Source organism: Benincasa hispida, chromosome 7, assembly GCF_027475165.1.
Source record: "Benincasa hispida cultivar pf3 chromosome 7, pf3_genome.v1.1, whole genome shotgun sequence".
In the NCBI taxonomy this organism is placed as follows: Eukaryota; Viridiplantae; Streptophyta; class Magnoliopsida; order Cucurbitales; family Cucurbitaceae; genus Benincasa; species Benincasa hispida.
The window spans coordinates 57,469,796-57,489,669 of NC_143484.1; the positions used below are offsets into that span (position 1 = coordinate 57,469,796).

The 19,874-nt window shown below is 32.7% G+C and overlaps 2 protein-coding genes and 1 long non-coding RNA gene across 4 annotated transcripts; 1 reads left to right on the forward strand and 2 right to left on the reverse strand.

Annotated features, from left to right (window-relative positions):
* Nucleotides 1-4,264: 4,264 nt before the first annotated feature.
* Nucleotides 4,265-5,385, forward strand: LOC150035281 (uncharacterized). The gene is made up of 2 exons (XR_016530964.1): nucleotides 4,265-4,449; nucleotides 4,578-5,385. It is a non-coding gene; the product is annotated as an uncharacterized LOC150035281 (long non-coding RNA).
* Nucleotides 4,976-8,421, reverse strand: LOC120081639 (Pectin lyase-like superfamily protein). 2 transcript variants are annotated; one of them, XM_039036684.2, is made up of 10 exons: nucleotides 8,283-8,421; nucleotides 7,153-7,340; nucleotides 6,948-7,076; nucleotides 6,683-6,853; nucleotides 6,572-6,592; nucleotides 6,282-6,489; nucleotides 6,097-6,178; nucleotides 5,869-5,977; nucleotides 5,651-5,767; nucleotides 4,976-5,516 (listed from the first exon to the last, which is right to left on the reverse strand). In XM_039036684.2, exons 2-10 carry the CDS (start codon nucleotides 7,309-7,311, stop codon nucleotides 5,196-5,198), a joined length of 1,317 nt encoding a protein of 438 aa, XP_038892612.1. In that variant the 5' UTR covers nucleotides 7,312-7,340; nucleotides 8,283-8,421; the 3' UTR covers nucleotides 4,976-5,195. The 2 variants fall into 2 exon arrangements, with proteins under 2 accessions (XP_038892612.1, XP_090172069.1); XM_090315943.1 differs by lacking the exon at nucleotides 8,283-8,421 and having other exon boundaries at nucleotides 7,153-8,051.
* Nucleotides 8,263-11,373, reverse strand: LOC150035282 (Peptidase C15, pyroglutamyl peptidase I-like protein). The gene is made up of 5 exons (XM_090315944.1): nucleotides 11,139-11,373; nucleotides 10,092-10,416; nucleotides 9,322-9,426; nucleotides 8,678-8,725; nucleotides 8,263-8,600 (listed from the first exon to the last, which is right to left on the reverse strand). The coding sequence occupies exons 2-5, from the start codon at nucleotides 10,344-10,346 to the stop codon at nucleotides 8,361-8,363; spliced, it is 648 nt and encodes a 215-aa protein (XP_090172070.1). The 5' UTR covers nucleotides 10,347-10,416; nucleotides 11,139-11,373; the 3' UTR covers nucleotides 8,263-8,360.
* Between the last annotated feature and the right edge of the window lie 8,501 nt (nucleotides 11,374-19,874).

Sequence of the window (19,874 nt, forward strand, 5' to 3'; positions counted from 1 at the left end):
CATCTCTGTGGCTAGCTAGGCTCCTGAATATTGTTGTCTTTACATCTGTCTTTTTACTGTTTAGTTATTGGCTAATTCCCTAATTCTCTATTTCATCTTGCTCTCGTAACTATAAAATTAAAACCCAATTATGTCTTACCTTACTCATGTCAAGCCCATAATGGACTCCAATTATTAGCAAATATACTCTTAAATAAATTGACTTTTTTAGTTACAAAAATAAATAAGTAAAATTGATGTATCATTTGAATTATTGTTTTATAGCATTTTTAGTACAAATGGAAATAGATTTAATATGCACTTTGTCCACCAACCAAAAAATTTGTTTATCTCAAGTGACATATTTATATGATTGAAAAATATTTAGGTCTATCTTAGGTTTATATTTATCTTTTTGTATTTTATTAAATTGTTCAATCATAATTTATCACATATATTGAATATTCTTTTTACTTTTTTTTAATAAAATATTTTAATTTATTATTGTATGTGATGAGATAGGTGCATAAATATGGGTAAATCTTGGAATATACCGAAGTATTGTCTGGACAATGAAAAGGTGCAACCCATTTCCTTACATTATAAAAAGATATATATTTTTTCTAAAAAAATGTCACACGATAGATTTTCATATGCGTGAAGTTTGGGTTGTACAAAGGTGATTTTTTTCCATATGATATATCCACATGTTCAAATATATTAATAAAATATAATTTAATGATGGGTCAAGCTTTTATTAAAAATAATTGGAACATTTTTTCTACGACAAAATGTAAGTGAAAAAAATCAATATATTGCAGATAAAATTATTTTTTTTAAAGATTAAGGATCCAATTGAGAAAAAAAATTATAGATTAGGTACCATTTAATACATTTACTCAATTATATATTTGAAGAACGCAATTTGCTTTTATATTTTTACGTTGACAACTTCAATCTCCATATGATTAACTTTTTAAAATTTCCTATTGTACTTGTTTTAAATAATTAAATTCGTAAGGGTGGTTAATGGATATTAAAAATGTATTCTTCTATGATGTCAAATAAGTTAATGTCATTTTTTTTTGTTTTTATTGAGGATAATTGCAATGGATAGTACTCTTAAAATTAATGAATGAGCGTATAATAACATGTTTAAATAATTATAAATACAGTAAAATCTATTTGTGATAGATTCAAATTATTGATAGACTTAGTAACAATATAGCCTTAAGCCTCTCTAGATAGCTCTAAATTTTGCCATATCTGTAATTTTTTTAATATTATATTATATTCACTAATAATTTGAGACCGCTTGTTATATTTGTTGTTATTTTTTATTTAACACCCATCAATAAAGAACTATTACATGTAACAAACATAGTGTACCGACAAAGTTTGAAGCATTTCAAAATGCAGGCACAAATTAAAGTGGACTTAAATCTATTGGTACAAGTGTAGAAACTGTAATTAATCTCAAGATTTTTAATGCCAGCAAAACCAAGAAAAAAAAAACTTCTAACCATTTGAAAATATATTTCACATTAAAATAAAGTGATATCCCAACAAACAAACTTGCCTCTCATTTTTATTTTACTTGTTATCTTGTTCTCTTATCAACTTTTTCCTTCACTCACTTTAAACCTTTTAGGTCTAATAAAAAAATTTTAAAAATCCTAAAATTCAATAGTTTGTATTAGTTCCATCATATATATATATATATATATTTAATTGGGTGTATCTCAAGTTGCTCTGTACTCATCATTGTGTAATATACCCGAATATCTTAATCACAAATTTGTTACATATGTTCATAATTTTTCTAATATATTTATATAATTGAAGGGGCTACATGGAGATGAATTCTAGTACTACTATTTTTTTGGGTAATGATTAGGTGCGGCTTAGGATACCTACCCATGTGCATCTCATTTTCTTACCTACAAAGAAAAAAAATATTAAACAAAATATTTTTTAGAATAAAAATTATTTTCAATGTGTCATAATTTTATTGGACAATCCATTGCGATGCACCACTATAGGTGTCACCAATGAAGCACCTAATTTTTATTATTATTTTTTTTTTAAATCAACGACATAGAAAGATAACAAAATTTAAACTTCTAACCTCTAAGTTGAGAATATAAAATACTTTAACCAATCAAACTATGTTTGGGTTTGCGATTATTGAAAAAAGAATTTAGAAATTTAGAAAGTAAAAAAAGTTGATTGATTCAACATCAATTTATTTAGAATGAAATATAAAGATAAAACTATATTGATTATGTGGGTTATGAAGTGGGAATATACTTCCCTTTCTGAGAAAGACTCCATAATATTAAGATACAAATGAAGCAATGGTAACTAATGGGGGTGCTAAATGCTTGATTAAGTTATTTGATTGTGTGTAATGATTAATGATGTTGATCTAATTATAGTGTGGCACATGCCTTGTATTTTGGTTTTTGTGAAAAATAAATGAGTGAATGAGGAGAATAGAATGTGATAAGGAAACAGCAAACAAAGAAGTTTGGAGAAAGACGTGAGTTTTAATTCAAATGCTCGTGAACCCTTTTTCCTTTATAGCCTTCTCGTGAACTTCATAAATGTGATAACTATGCTCACATCACTCTTTTATTCCCTTATGTTCCTTCCTCACCATTCTTCTTTTTGCTTCTATGTTTCAATATTTATTTATCATCTTTGGATTCCAATTCTTCTAACATTTGGGTTTAAAGTTTTAATTGTTAGTATACATATATATTTTACAGAAATAATATATAATAGAGTGCTTAAGTGGAGAGAATGGAATTCTAATGTTTTAGTTATGAGTTTAGTTCTTAAATTTTCATGTTTGTGTTTAATATACTCTTGAATTTTTAATTTTATTATCAGTCTAAACTTATAATTGTGTCTAGCAGATTCTTTTTTAGTACAATGATTGTAAGGATAGGAATTAAACTTTTGACCTTTAGAATAGAAGTTCATGTTAATTATCGTTGAACTAAGCTCATATGGAACTTTGAAAAGTGTCTACTATATTTATATATCCTTAAACACTTACAATTTTGTGTCTAAAAGTAAACCTGTTGAACTTTGTTCTTTGTTTCAAACATATTCTTATTTTTTTTAAAGTTGTAATATTACTTGATTTTTCATAAATGTTTCAAAACTATCTTTGAAATAGAAACTACTTATAATTTTGGATAGAAATTGAGACTTGGAACAAGTGTGACAATTATCAAATCTCACACACTGTTTTAAATCTCAATTTTTCCAATCTTGTAACAAATCTACATCCGTAAAGTAGTTTTGAAAAAGTGATGAAATTTCATGGTGTTGCAACTATTGAAGGAATATAATATGAGTACTTTTTTAAAACAAAGGGAAAAGTTCAATGATACTTTTTGTAATTTAGCTTTTAGAAATTCACTAACATACTAGACCAAAAAATTAAAATCTTTGAATTTTATTAGACACAAGATTAAATTATACATCAAAAATTCAAATAGCTTTCGTTAATTTTAAAAACTCTTCACTATATTAAGGATGTATTAAACACGAAACTAGAAATTTCAATAACGGTTAAACATAAAATTGGACTTATTAGACATATTTTAAAACGACTATATATACTTTTTTTTGCTAAAACTCATTTAAAAAGACATGAGAAGAAGGTTTGAATCATGTATTATTTTTTCCTAAATTATATGACATAAAAATGGGTTATTATTGATACATGTAGATCACATGCGTATGAAAAAAAAGGTATAAATGATCCCCAAAAAGATTGGTTTATTAAAGAAAGAGTTCAAGAAACCTCCACGTTTATGGTAGAAGAAAACATGTGAATTTTGAGTAAGAGGCGTATGAAGAAATAAGAATCACCCATTGAAGATGAGGAAGAATGGTCACGGAGGCATCTTAAAAGATATGAATATTTTTATATCTTCATATCATATTTAGGTTATTTTGTAATATTACTCTTGAACTTTTATAAGAATTTTGAAGAGAGAAAATATTTTAGAATTTTGAATGAAAATTGAAATTTAGATTTGTGTAGTAGTGATCTAAAACGAAATTTTGAATTGTCATCGTCATATTGTTTCAGGTAATTTTGAAATTTTTACGAAAGATCAAGGATAATATTGTAACTTTCAAAAGATCTGTTATATCTCGATTTTGATTCTTGGCCTTTATAAATGGCCCTTCTGTCCCTACCATTTTTGTCTCTATTCCACTGGAAAAAAGGGACTTTCTTTTGACAAACCTCACGGATCTGTTTGTTTGCAACTCTGACCCCCAATAATCTTATGCTTCCTCTCTTTGTTTGAAATGCAGCAAAGGTCAATACCCTTCAAGTTTAGGACTCTTTGCTGATAAGGGTATATGCCTTTGGGGTTCTTCTCATAGCTACTAAGGTCACTGTCCTTGTCACTACCCTTCAAGTTTAGCACTCTGCCAATAAAGGTATGCCTAAGCATTTCTCCATAGCTTATAAGATCATATACTTCCCTTCAAGTTGTCATTGGATACCAATAGTTCTTTATTACCATATTCTATTTCTTCAAAAGTGAATTTGGTTTTGTGGGGTGTAGGTGTGCGTTTCCTCCGTTTCATTGACCATCAGTTAGCGGAGGTACCCATTTTGATACAATTACTCCATTGGACCACTTTGTCTGTACGCTATCTTTCGCTTTCAAGAAGTTGAAATTACACCAGAAACTGTTCTGTTTTTCACTCTATTTCTGGTAATCCCATTAAGAATGTTGAAATGAAGGCTCTAGTTTGGCCTGTTTGCTGGGTGTCCACTGTACTCCATTAACAGTGGTCCTTTCTCAATCCACCCCCTTTTCTTTCTCAGTATTGTCCATTAGTCCCTATCTTCACATTTGTGGATATTGTATAGTTTTTTTGGGGATGTAATGTGTATACTATATATAGTTAGAACTAGAAGGCCATCGACCATATGCTATGAACTTTGGTATTAAAAAACTTTAAATATAAACTCGAAATATGTATATTTTCTTCTAGCAATAGTACAATCATTTACTTCATAGTCTATATTTCTATTTAGATTCCAAAAGGGTAGGTATAATTGTGTATGCTATGTAAATATATGCTACAAATATTTCCTGAGTTGGTCACCTGAAAACCAAGCTCTACCAAAATATGATCCCCTTAGTAGTTTAGTTTAGATAGACAGGATTACGAGCTCAGAGCTCAGTGTGAACAATGTGCTGCTCAGTAGGGATTTGCACTGCCTCCAGCGCCAGAACTTGGATCTGATCTGAAGCTGTGACGTTGTCACTGGAAGTTAAGCAGTCTGCCGATGGGTGCACAATGCCAAATCCAAAGCCTTGAGCGGCGTGACAATAGGTCTCCACTGTTCCATCTGTTTTCTCCAAGTTGACATTGCTTAGAATTATGTTGCTGCATGGAACGCTGTCGCTACAGGCGAATTTGATCGCGTTCTTGCTCGTTGTGGTTCCACTTATGTTCCGATACATGATTTGGCTTATTTTCACAGCAGATGTCTGACAGAAACAAAAGGCATTGAACTCAATGATGGATAATGGACAAACTTTGTCTTACTGCCTCGATGTGATCTTATTTTTAATGTTACTGTTTGATTAAAAGCTGAATTCTGGATTTTGAGGGAGTATAATACCTGAGTTTCACAAGTAGTAGGAGAGTCACAGTAGAACTGATCGATGATAATGGGGTTCTCAACATCTTCCATTCTCACATTTTCGAATCGTACAGAACGAACATATCCAGAACCTCCCTGTATCACATGAATAGAGAGATTTTCCCTTTGTGCTTGGTTATAATCATCAACTATGTAACAGTAAGTATGAAAATGGTGGTTAAAGCTGTGATTCTAACCTGCCAAGTCTTGATTCTAACACCATTTGTTGTTTCTCTGAGGAAGGCTGTGTCTAACACCACCTTTGACACAATGCCAGTGGAGTAGTCTTTCCCTAAACTTCCTATGCTAAGGAACACAATTTCATAACAAACAAACAAAGAGAGAGGAATTCTAAGACATTGATCTGGTTTCGGCGCTCGAAATAAATCAAACAGTGCCGAGTGAAATGAAGCATTTCCAAATACCTGATCCCGTGTCCTGGTCCACATGATATTCCCTTCATCTTGATGCCAGAGCTAGCATTGACAATGGAGATGCAGTCATCACCTACATATAAAATTGCAGAACCATTATCACTCAATACTCTTTTCAGCCAGTTTAGATGGAAGAGTTGTTTTAAGGTTAAGAAGATGAAGGTCAGAATGAAGACCTGTTGAAATCTTGCAATTTTGAACTACAACATTAGTTGATTGTGTGATGTGGATCCCGTCAGTATTGGGGCTATCTCCTGGAGCTGAGACTCTAACCTCTGTAATTCGAACAGTCTCAGACCGCGCAATGGTGAAATGGATCTGTTGGCTGTTCTGAATGGTAAGGCCTTTTACTCTTATATTTGAACTTGAGTCGATGGTTAATGCCTGCAAGAAATCCCTTAAATCAGTATGTTGCACATGGAAAAATAAGGATTTTTCATTAAGAGGAGAGTAGTTTTGTCCTTACTGTTGGTGCTCCTTTGCAAGGCTGAAAAAAAAGCAACCAGAAGACCCGTAGTGATTAACATTTCAATAACATACCCTAAGAAACAAGCACAGAAACAGTTAAAATTTTTACCCTGGACTTGTTCTTTTTGCAGGATTCTGTCCACCATTTCTCACCGGAGCCATCGATAACTCCATCTCCTTGAAAGGTAGCTGCATTTAGTTTTGTAAATGCCAGCCATTGCCGCCAAAGCTTTGGATCCCATAGCTCTGGTTCATCTGGTGCAACTATTGTTCCTTCAATCTGCAAAATCAACTCTTTCTTTCAACCATGATTTTCCCACCTTATTTATTCGGGGGTAAAAAAAAAAAAAAAATCTCATAGTCCTGTGGCTTACCTGGATTACCATACCATCTTTGCATGGCCCTTCAAAAGTGGTTGCATTCACCAGATATCTCCTTTCTTTTGGCACCAAAAGAACTGATTTTGAAGTGCTGCAGGCAGTCTCCCATGCCTTCCTGAAAGCCTGATTGCAAAATAAACACTTTGGTTCAATATTGTCTCTGCAAGAACCATATTTCCAAACAGAAATATCTATGTACCATAGTATCATCTGTAACTCCATCTCCCACCGCGTCGAAACTATCCACATTCATCAGAACCTTGCTCCCACGCTCACTTCTCCAAACTGGGACCGTGTACGAATGCACCGTATAGTCGTCCTCTTCCTCAATGTCGAAACTTTCAAGTTCTTTAATCATGTCAATGTCGGTATCAGGCAGGATACTTCCTGAAACTCCATAGGCAATGATCAACATACCAAGAAGGGAAAGCAGAAAGAATTTATCCATTTCAGTCGACTTGGTAGAAGAGATTATTAAAGTAATTTGTGTTAATGCAATGATCCAAAGAAAGAGGTTAGATTTTATAAGGGAAAATAAAGAAGCCATTATAGTGGGTATATGGCTTTGCTTGAAAGCAGATTAAGGGGAGGTCGCCATTTTTCAATATGCCTACACGTAAAGTAGAAGAGAAAATTTTGAAGTTTCTTTGCTTTACTCTAAAACCAGCACACCAAATTTCAACACCGCCATTGAGGCGTTTTGTTTTGTTTTGTTTCTCAGCAATCTCAATTCTGAAGTTTCTTCTATGCATGGTGAAAATAGTGAAATACCACTAATTTCTGTACATTAAAAATGTGGCAAAAAAATTCCCCATTTCCCCCCTAAATAATAAGATACGAAACCCAATTATTTTTTTCCTTTTTAAGTGATTCTTTTGATAATTTACATGATTATATTGGTTAGTTGTGGTAGTTTATATAGTTACAAAGGTGGTCGGTTCCTTCCGTAGATGAAAAACACAATTGCTGACATAATCGATAGTGTATTTGATTGTATTTATGAAGATTTTAATTTATTATCAGCAAAGATAACCCAAAGAATTTAATAATTAAAAATATATTTCCATAATATGTACAAGTACAATTAAGAATTTTGAATTTCCATTGTTGACATTTTATCAAATCATTGAATGATATTCTGCTTTTCCATCCCAGATGAAGCATTTTATTTAATGAACATTTGGGTTTTTTTTATTACATTAATTGATTGATCATTAGACAAGGAGTTTCCAAAAATAGAGAAGCACAAACAGTCATCTAGACCTATTTTTTCTGTTTTTCGGGGAAGTGGATAGAATTCAGTAGGATATAATGATGAAAGTCCCTTACTTGCAAGAAACAGAGTTCACAGCTTGGAAATGAACATTTATAGAATTGATGGAGCAAACACAGCAACAAAAACAATTTTTAACATGTAGACGCAATGGCTTCTAAAAGTGAGTGAACGAAACGCATCTGGGTTTCTTTGTCGATTTTTGAAAACAGAGGAACATGGACAAACAATGATTTGTGACCCTTCTGTTCTGCAAATCTGAGGGAGTGGTAATATACATAATTGCAAACAAAACGACCCGCATCCTCTGATAATATCACGTTGTAGCTTTTCGCCTTCAACTTCTCTAAGATCGCCAGAGCCGAGCAGGGTGTCTTGAAACAATAATTGATGGTAAGCTACATTCCAAACCTATGATAAATTTCACAAGCAAAAGGCAACAGAGAGGTACCTTTCTAATCATTGAGATTTCCCCATCCTGGGAGACTATTGGAAGTTTCTGGGTTAAAAGAAGAACAGTGAAAAAAAATGCAAACAAGAAGACAGGTCCCATAGATTTACATTGTTTTTGGTTCTTCTTTTCCTAGCCATTTGTTCCTAATGCCATAGTTTCTCTTCAGCAAATAGAATGATGAGTTATTTTCTATCCAGTACATCAAGAAGACAGATTGAAACATTAACTAAGTTCTGGACAAAAACTTTGTGAGCCGAGCATAATAGACGTTTTTTTAGACTCTTATTCTGTTTTTGGTAATTTTATGGATTTAGTTTTATCAACAGTTTTAAGCACCTTAGCCTTTCTTAATTAATCTTCAATTAGAAATCTCTTTCGTAATCACCTATAGGTGTCTTGAAGTCATCCCATTATTTCATTCCTTCAATGAAATGTTCTTATCTAAAAGAAAGTAAGTTCTAGACGAAACAAAGAGTTAAGTTGATCCATTTGTTTCTGTCACCACCCACATTTTATTAACTTCATTTTCACATTGATTACATAACAAGATCACTGAATTTTTCCTGAAATGTCAATATTGTTATGCAAGGAACTTTTAGAAGACATATATAACAGCTCCAGAAGTAAGAGAGGAATTCAACCTGAGGTTGCCATCCGAGTTCGTCTGCATATCGGAAAGTAGCTTCATTCACAGCTTGCCATTCAATAGCAAACCTCGCTGAACCACTATTGACCCCCAAGTGAAGCTGAAAGAACATTAATAAACTCCAGGTTTCAGTTTTTAATTATGTATCAGTTATACAAAAAAGGAAACTTTGCTATATATGGATTTTTTTTTTCCCTTTTCTATGTGTGGCTAATCTTGAATGAATAAAAATATTAGTCGTATGCACAAGCTTATCAAATAGAATGTAATATTCTTACTTTTAAAATTTATTAATTTTTAAATGAAAAACACATTTGTTCATTAAACTGAGTTGGTGTTTAATTCTCTAGATCTCAAAGTCCCTTAAAATATATCTACACCAAACACTCTTAATACACGGAAATTTCAATCTGCTCCTCTTTCTACTTTCTCATATTTATCTTCTTTGCACTTTAAAAAACAATGGATCAAAAGAGAGGTATTATGTGGAGCTTTAAGCTCGATCTCACAGTGCATAATGATTTGAACCATACAACATTTTGATTGAGTTGTTGAATTGAACAGGAAGGATGATCTGCTCAAGAGAGTGATACACTCAAGCCTCAAAATAATTGTTTATGTGTTTGTTTTTCAACCTTTCCTCTGTTATTAGTAAATCTCCAAGCATATAGCATAAATAAGTACATCAGAACTACTACTAATGAGCATCAAAAATGTGTTCAATAAAAAGATTATGCAAAACAAAGTAGATGGTTAAAAACTAACCCATATGACTTTCTTAGTGTCTGCCACATTTGAGATACCAGATTCCAAAACATTGTAAAGAATTGGAAGAGCTCCATCTCCAGCAGCCTCAAGAACTGTACAACTTCCAAGAGTGACACCAGCAGGCAACCCTGTTTCGTCTACAAAGGCCTTCAAGTCATTGACGATGGCCTCGGTAGGATTTTCAGCCACCCCATGAAACTTCTTAAATCCAGTCACGTTAATGGTAACCCCAGCTGGTCCTTCAGAACCCATTTCTTTCACTTGGGTCTGCAAACAATTCCCCGTTGTTCGTCAACGATTCTTTTTGCTACTAAGTCCTCCTCTGAGAGACCAACGAAAGAATTACAATTAGTCTCTTCTCCCTTTCCAAGAGTTTGTTAGATTTGTTAACTTATTGACATTTAGCTGAAACATGCTAATTTCAAGAGATATATTGAGCGCAAAATTTCATAGAACCAATGATTCAAACCAAAATTTTAAGAGACTTCCTTATCTACATGCCTATATTATATAACATATAAACCCTTGCTCTACTGTAATAAAGAGCAATTGTTTTTTCTCCTTGTTATTAAACCCACATCAAGAAAGATTAAACAAAGGATGAAAAATCCACCCATCCCAATAAATTCAACTAGAAACAATCAGATCAAACTCTTAGGGAACCTCAAAACGTTGACCTAAAGTCAACCCAAAACTTTGAATGGAACAACAATCAATTTTGTAATTCAAAAACTCTTTTCTATCACCACAATAGATCTTTTCCACCAAGACAAAAGGATTTACAACATCGCTGGCAACAGAAACCTTGAAACTATTTAATCTAAGATACAGAAATCGGACTCGTAACTGATATGAAACGATCTGAAGAAGATAACAATTAACAAGGCGTTCGATGAACAGCTTGAACTAAGCAAAAACCAACCGGCAACATGGCCGGAGCAGAGAAGTTGACCAAATTACAGAATCCCTTTAAAAGCAGAGAGACAAATAAAACACAAAAACCTCTCAGAAAAGGACGATTCCGGTTGAACATTAGGAACTCACCTTCAACGCCGGCGCCGGAAACGGAATTTTATGTGAAATCGAGAGCCCAACTGGCGCTTTGAGGAGGTAGAGAGAAGCAAAAATGGCTGCGGGTGAAGCAGAAACTTGATCCGATTCCAACATTAATGCCGCTTACCAGGCTGTCACGGCGGCGGGATTCATCCATTTTTTTAATTTATTATTATTATCTCGACTCGGCGATTTGAAGACAAATTCGAATATTAAAAGAGATAATGATGCGGTTTTATCTTTAAATATTGGATTTAAAATTGTTGATTAGGATTTAACCCAAAATTAGTAACATAATCTATGCCGTCCATTGTTAGATTAAGTCTAATCCCACCGTACAATATAGACAGCGATTGCTAATCAAAGTCGCCTCCTGGGCCCATTCAGCTAAGCAAAGCTTTCCCAATTGGCCCACTTTGGCTGAACAAAGCAACCATTTTTTTTAAACAAGATAATCATTAGTTAGTATTTTAGTACTTAATTTGTTTTATATTTTTAATAGAATAATACTTATTTCCATAACTCAATTGGCTAAGAAGTTATATTCTCAACTAAAAAGTTGAAAATTTAAACTCTCCCCTAATGAATCCAGGGTTATCCATTTAGATTCCTTTTCCATCCGGCACCATTACAAATTTGATAGTTAGTTGTTAAAAAGTTATTAAGTTTAAGTACTACTTTAGTTTTTGTACTTTTTATTTTAGTTCATTTTGATCGATATTTTTAGAATGTACATTTTGGTCCCTATAATTTCAATTTTTGTTCATTTCAGTTCCTATACTTTAAAAATGTTCATTTTGATGGTTGTATTTTAAATTTTGGTTTATTTTGATCATTATACTTTAAAAAAGTGATCATTTTTTTTCTTCATTTTCATTTTTAAAGGTTCAAAATGACCACCTTATAAAAATTCAAGGACCAAAATAAACTAAAGTTGAAAGTATAAGGACCAAAGCGACCATTCTAAAAGTAGAAGGACCAAAATTAACTAAAGTTGAAAGTATAAGACCAAAATGAATCTTTTGAAAATAGAGGAACCAAAATGAACCAAAACCAAAAGTATAAGACCAAAATAGTATTTAAATAAATTGATTATTTACTTTTTTTAAAAAGAAGAAAATTATATTTTTAGTTCTCGAATTTCGAAGACTAGTTGTCTTTGTTCCCTAAATTTCTAAGCATTTTATATATATATATATTTTAAATTTTAAAAAATAATTCTAAAATATTATCTCTTCACTCTCTTCCCATTTTCTCAGATTTGTCTCCTCCTCCCGTTCTTTTTCTCCCTCTTCTCACTTCTGCAACTTGGGGTTGGGCCTAACAATCTTCTCACGACTTGTCTTTGCTTATACCTTTGTGAATAAGAATTATCACTCCCACTAGTTAATATAATTGTAGGACAAAAATTATAAACCATAAATCTATTAAAACTAACTTAGTTGGGGTTTTTTGGATGTAAGATTGAGTTTTATGGGCAGTACACATTTTTGTACGGAAGATCCTTTTTTATGAGCCCAAATAAAATTTGATCCAAGATTCAAAGTTGTTCGAGAAATGACCTTTTGCTTACATTTATTGCATGTGAAAGTACCATTTTGTTCGCAGACCACGCACAAAGGCCTGTCGCTCAAACAAATTCTTGTTCCTTCCTCTCGCTTCTTCCTTTTGTTCTTCATCAGACACAACTGCAAATTTTTTCTTTGATTTTTTTTCTTTGTTCAGATTCTTCCTCTTGTTTTTTGTTCCTACCTCTTGCTTTTCGTTCCTACCTCTCACTTCTCACTTTTTTTCTTGTTCCACATCTGACACAACTATAATTTTTTTTTCCTTTATTTAGATTCTTCCTTAAATTTTGTAGTTTTTTTCCTTTGAATTTTTTTCCTTCATTTGAATTCTTGCTCTTGCTTCTTCCTCTCATTTCTTGATCTCACTCTCGCTTCTTCCTCTCATTTTGATTCACGCTCTAATTTACATATTTGATTCAAGAAGAAGATGACAAAAATAGAAAAAATCATCAAAAGAGAGGGTCGCAGTGGGCATAAAAGCCTGAAATAAGAAACGCAAAAAAATGAAAGAAAAGAGTAGTTAGAAGAAGAAAACGCAAAACGAAAAAAAAAAAGTGGAAAAGAAAGAAGAAAAAAATGAAAAAAAAAAAAGGTTGCAAAATGCATAAGGAAGAAGGTTTAAAGTAGTAATTCTATAAGATGTGATATCAACAGAAGACTAAAATTCATTTGTTTTGAAACTTCGGCTACTTTTCATTTGATTCTTTTCTATACAATTATTCAAAAGTTGAAGGTGGAGGACAAGTTTTATGGTCTAGAGAACTCATTGAATCAAAAGCTAACATATTTGTCTCTCTTGATTTTATTAATGCAAACGAATGGATTCCAATTTTCAAACCATTTCCATCTTTGATCCTCACTAAACCATTATTGGGTTGTATGTCCTAAAACTTGCAGTTTGTAATCTTTAAACATATTCTATTTGAAAAAAAATTGTTATTAAGGTTTATTCAATAAAGTTGTTATTGAACATGTAAATTACACTTGTAAAGCCTAAATCTAACTAACTAACGAACCCCTGACTATATGTATACTTAAACTTTATGTAGAGACAGAAAAGAGGATCATGTTTGAGTATATAGCCAAAACGATCTATAAGTATAAGGATAAGGTTGGGTACTTTATCCTGGGGACACTATGGATGCGACCCACTTTATATTTGATACAAACGATGTGATCACGAAATCGTTCATGTGGAGACATGCAAGTGGAAGCATCCTATGCAAAAGATGTTTGCATAAGACTAGACCACGAAATAGTCACTTTTCTTTATAACACCATTTGCTGTTAAAATTGACTATTTCAACTCGATGACCTAAGGTAACTCGATCTCAATCCTGAGCTAACTATGAACTCCTGTTTATTTGGGATTATCCTTTAATCTGCAGTGGTGAAAGTGGCTCAACATCGCCGCTCAATAAGCTTCCCATTTTCGGAGTAAGACCGAATAGATAGCTAGGGACATAGTTTTGCAAGATGGAATTCCCTCATACCTGTTTTCAGGGGTAGTAATAGGTTGTTCATTTAAGTACTGACTCCTAGTCTTAAACAAGGGCCCTGCCCTGTCTGTGACTGAGAAAGGCTCGATTTATTAGTAGAACCATAATCAATTGTTCATTAGTGGATCAGTAGAGACTTAAGGAGCAAGTGAAAGAACCAATTAAGGTTCATGAGCGGAAACGAAGATCGGACCAAAATCCTAATTTTTACAGAACTCACAATTTTACAGAAAACATATAGAAACATTATGCATTCAAATTAAATTTTACAGCATGCTAAATGAAATTAGATAAAAAAGAAAAGGGATAAGAAGACCTTAGCTTTGAAGAACCCTTCTTCAAAATCCTTCTCTAGAAAATCACGATAAAAAGTAATTCCAATTGGCCACGAACTCGAAACCCTAATTTAGACACCACCAATTAGTTTGCTCTATATTCTTTGGGATGAGAATCTAAAGAGTTTGTGGGCTCTTGGAATTTTGGGAGGGGGAGTGAGAACTGAGAGAGGAGAAGAGATATTGAGGAAAGATTTCTCAAAACTGTTATATATATCACCCTCTCTATCAAAACGAAGAAGAAGATCAAAATCTTCCAACCACCCACTCACATTACGTGAGTTGAGAGAGAATAGGGAAATGAAGTTATTTCCCTCTTTTAATTTCAAAAAATATAAAAACTAATATAACCTATAGTTTAAAATTGTATCATATACAATATAACCTATAGTTTTAATTCTCTCAACAATGGTATTTAATATAAATCTCATTTATATTAAGTTTAATTATAAGAGTCCAATTCACATAATTAATATTTGAATCATATTCAAACATTTATTTCCTCCCAAATAAACTTTATAATATATCAAATACATTATAGTAATTATATCATATACAATTAAATTAAATTAATTATATCACATATAATTAATTTTCTCAATTAGTTTGAACAATTCAGATTGATCCAAAATTGATTCCCATTTAATCCTCGTTGAGCTACAGAGGGGACCTCATGGACCTATAGTTTGAAGTTTCAATAGTACTTGAATAGTTAATTAAACTCATTAATTATTTAGCATTCATTATCTATCGGGCACTCCACTAAAGATTGACAACTGCATTTTTCACACTATAGATATATTTATGTGTCCATTGGATATAACCAGTCAACAATGCGATCACCCTTCACAAATTACTCACAAGTACAACTAGGCCAAAATTATCATTTTTCCCTTGTAGTCACATCTAATTTCTTAAGTACCACTGATCCCTCTAATGAACAATAAGTTATAGTCTAACTATGACCAAACCCTTCTTGGGCCAAGAAAGAGTGTGGTGCCACATTGTTCAAGCCCCAGAATCAACCCTAAAGTTTTCCCGATGTTGGGGAATGAATGAATTTCATTTTGTGCAATTGTGTTTTCAATTCCACCATCAGACGAATCCCCAAAATGGTAGGCTTATTGAGTCAGTGGTCTAGCCACTCTCACCCATACAAATCAAAGGATCAAGTTCACATTCATAGGCAGGAGTTCACAACTTACTTAGAATTCAGTTCTTGTCACTATGGTCATCCTGGTGAAATGTAACTCTCTATTATGAACGACGTTATATAATGAGACTAGTCATTTCGTGGTCTGATCTTATACAAACTCTTTTGTGTAGAATAGCTCCGCTCACATGTCTCTACATGAATGATCAGGATTAGATCATTTGTAGCACTTTACAACAATGGTAACATCTACAAAGCGGGTCGTACTCGTAGTGTCACCAGGATAAGATATCCAACCTTATCCATCTACTACAGACTATTTAGGTTTTCACTTAAACATGATCTACCTATATGTCTCTACATACATGTTTAAGCTACAGATGATAACCTTGGATGTTATACAAACATCTTATTTATTTAATAAAAACATGTGATGTTTTATTTCAATTTTAGTTGCATTAACCACAAACCAATAAACTAAGATCCAGGGTTATCTTGTAGCTTAAACATGTATGTAGAGACATACGGTGGATCATGTTTAAGTGATAACCTAAATGGTCTGTAGTAGATGGATAAGGTTGGATACCTTATCCTGATGACACTACGAGTATGACCCGCTTTGTAGGTTACAATTGTTGTAAAATTCTATAAATGATCTGATCCTGATCATTCATGTGGAAACATATGAGTGGGGATATTCTATACAAAGAAGTTTTTATAAGATCGGACCACGAAATGTTTAGTCTCATTATATAACGGTGTTCATAATAAAGTCTTACATTTCACCAAGATGACTATAGGTAACATAACCTAAACCCTGAGTGAGTTGTGAACTCTTACCTAAGAAGGCGGTCCTTTGATTTGTATGGGTGAGAGTGGCCAGATCACCGAATCAATAAGCCTACCATTTTGGGGATTCATCTTATTGGGGAGCTAGGAGTACAACTACACAAGAAGAAATTCACTCCTTCTCCAACGTCGGGGTAAGTAGATAAATTGCTCCCCTGAGGGCTGATTTCAAAGCTTGAACAATGTGGCGCCACACCCTCTCCTGGTCTGAGAGGGGTTTGATCATAGGGAACTATGACTTATTGTTCATTAGAGGGATTAGTGGTACTTAAGGAGTTAGACGTGACTATAGGGGCAAAACGGTAATTTTGGCCCAACTGTACTTACGAGCAATTTTTTAAGGGTCGTCGTACTATTGAGTGGTTATATCCAATGGACACAAAAATATATCTGTAGTGCGAATAGTGCAGTTTTCGGTCTTTAGTGAAGTGCCCGACAGTTAACGGATGGTGAATAATTTTAATTTAATTAAATGAGTTCAATTAATTATTCACATACTGTTGGAGCTTCAAACTACAGGTCCATGAAGTCTCCTCGGTAGCTCAACGGGAATAAATGAGAATCAATTTTTAGATTAATTTGAATTATTCAAATTAATTGAGAGAATTAATTATATATGATATAATTTATTTATTTTTAATTATATATGATATAATTACTATAATGTATTTGATATATTATAATATAAAGTATACATAACATGAAATAAATATTTGAATATGATTCAAATATAAATTATATGAATTGGATTCCTATAATTAAATTTAATATAAATGGGATTTATATTAAAAGTCATTGGTAAGATGGAATTGAAACTATAGGTTATTGTATTTGATACAATATAGAAATTATAGGTTATATGTTATATTTGATATAACATATAGTATAATATATATTATATGAATAAGGTAGTTATCATATATATATATATATATATATATATATATATATATATTAAATGTTTTATTAAATGAATAAATAAATTTAATTTAATTTATTAATTTATTTAGAAAAACTATTTTTTGGAGGGAGTTGTAACTTGTAATGACTAAATCCAATAAACTAAAATCCATACATATATTATATATTATACGGAGTTGTGATGTCTAAATCCGATATATATTATATCGCTCAGAAAGTTCTCGACTGATTTGGAAGTTGTTCAAAATATGCACATGTCGATCACCATGTATTATGATAACAGTGGAGCAGTTGCCAACTCAAAGGAATCGAGGAGCCACAAACGCCGAAAACACATTGAGCGAAAGTATCATCTCATCAGGGAGATAGTACACAGAGGAGGCGTGATAGTAACGAAAATAGCCTCTGAAGATAATCTTGCAGATACATTTACGAAGGCTCTCCTAGCTAAAATGTTCGAGGGTCACCTAGTAGGACTAGGACTACGAGCTTCATAAATCTAGGGCAAGTGGGAGAATGTCAAGGATATTTAGATGCCCTAGTTTATTGTATTTTCTCATTACTCAACATTGTATATACTTGTATATATGTTAATCCATTAGAGTTTTAGTCCAAGTGGGAGTTTATTGGGTTGTATGTCCTAAAACTTGCATTTTGTAATGTCAAACATATTCTAATTATCCATAAAAATGTTATTGACATTTATTCAATAAACTTTGTTGTTGAGTCTGTAAATTGCACTTGTAATAACTAAATCCAATAAATTAAGATCCATGGCTTATTACATGAATACTTGGACTTTATGTGGAGACATAAAGATGGATCGAGTTTGAGTAAATTGCCAAAATGGTCTATAGTATATGAATAAGGTTAGATACCTTATTTTGGTAACACTATTGGATACGACCCACTTTGTATCTAGTACAAATGATGTGATCATGTATCGTTCATGTGGAGACATGTGAGTGGAGGCGTCCTATTCAAAGAATTTGTATAAGACCAGGACCAAGAAATAAGTCACTCTTACTTTATAACGTTGTTTATTATTTAAGACTGACCATTTCAAATCGATGACCTAGGTAACTCAACCTTAATCCTAAGTTAACTATGAACTCCTATTTATTTGGGATTATCCTTAGATTTGCATAGGTGAGGGTTGACTCAATAGCATTGGCTCAATAAACCTCCAATTTTAGGGGTAAGACCGAGTAGATAGCTGAGGATATAGGGTGCAAGACAGAATTCACTCCTACCCATCTCTAGGGATAGTAGAGATGTTGTTTTTTTAAGTATTGATTTCAGGTCTTGAACAAGGGGTCTCACTCTCTCATTGGCTCAAGAGGACTTGATTTAGTGATTGGATCACAAATCTATTGTTCATTAGAGGATCTGTGGGACTTAGGGAATAAGATGTAATTTCGGGGGTAAAACAACATTAAACCTGTTAGGGTTGATGCCTTAAATATCGTAGGGTCCCATAGTTTGTAATTGTAATGTACAAACATTTTATTTATGTAATAAAATATGTGATGTTTTATTTCAAAATTAGTTGCATTAACCACAAACCAAAAAATTGTTGGGATTGGTGTCTTAATTCTCCCAGAGTCTCGTAGTTTGTAAACTTTATACACATTTTTATTAATAAAATAAGAGTTATTTTATTTGCATTTACACATATCCAATAAACAAAGATCCGTGGTTATTGTAGGTAAACTTAAGCATGTATAAAAGATATACAAGTGGATCATGCCTTAAGTAATAACCTAAAAGGTCTGTATAAGGATTAAGGAGAGATACCTTATCCTAGAGACACTACTACAAATAGATCAGACCACGAGATGATTCGTCTCTTTATATAACGTCGTTGATAATTGAGACCTACATCTCACTAAAACAACCATAGGTGACATGATTTTAATTCTTAGTGTTTTGGGAACTTCTGCCTATGAGGGCAGTTCTTTGATTGGTATGGGTGAGAATGGCTAGATTGGCAACTCAACAAACCCACTTTTTTTTGGATTTGTCTGATTGGTGAGCTGGAAACTCAGATACACAAGACGGAATTCACTCCTTCCCCAAAGCAAAGGTAAGTAGATAGATTGCTCCCTTAAAGGCTGATTCTGGGTCTTGAACATAGTGGCCACATTCTCTCTTTGGAAGAGAGGATCCAGTCATAGTAGGACTATTACTTATTGTTCATTAGAGGAATTAGTAATACTTAAGGAGTTAGATGTAAATATAGGGGCAAAACAGTAAATTGGCTCAGCTATACTTACGAGCGATCTATGAAGGGTTATCACACTATTGATTGGTTGATATGGACATAGAAATATATTTGTAGTGAGAAGAGTGTAGTTGTCGGTCTTTAGTGGAGTGTTCGACAGTTAACGGATGGTGAATCT

Excerpts from the sequence above, each read along its gene's own strand:
- LOC120081639 (XM_090315943.1), bottom strand. The coding sequence starts at position 7,500 with ATGGCTTCTTTATTTTCCCTTATAAAATCTAACCTCTTTCTTTGGATC. Across the intron at positions 6,593-6,682 it reads GCAAAAAGAACAAGTCCAGG|CCTTGCAAAGGAGCACCAAC; the intron begins GTAAAAATTTTA and ends CTTTTTTTTCAG. Across the intron at positions 5,517-5,650 it reads CTACTACTTGTGAAACTCAG|ACATCTGCTGTGAAAATAAG; the intron begins GTATTATACTCC and ends TGTTTCTGTCAG.
- LOC150035282 (XM_090315944.1), bottom strand. The coding sequence starts at position 10,346 with ATGGGTTCTGAAGGACCAGCTGGGGTTACCATTAACGTGACTGGATTT. Across the intron at positions 9,427-10,091 it reads ACACTAAGAAAGTCATATGG|CTTCACTTGGGGGTCAATAG; the intron begins GTTAGTTTTTAA and ends ATGTTCTTTCAG. Across the intron at positions 8,601-8,677 it reads AAATCTCAATGATTAGAAAG|ACACCCTGCTCGGCTCTGGC; the intron begins GTACCTCTCTGT and ends TATTGTTTCAAG.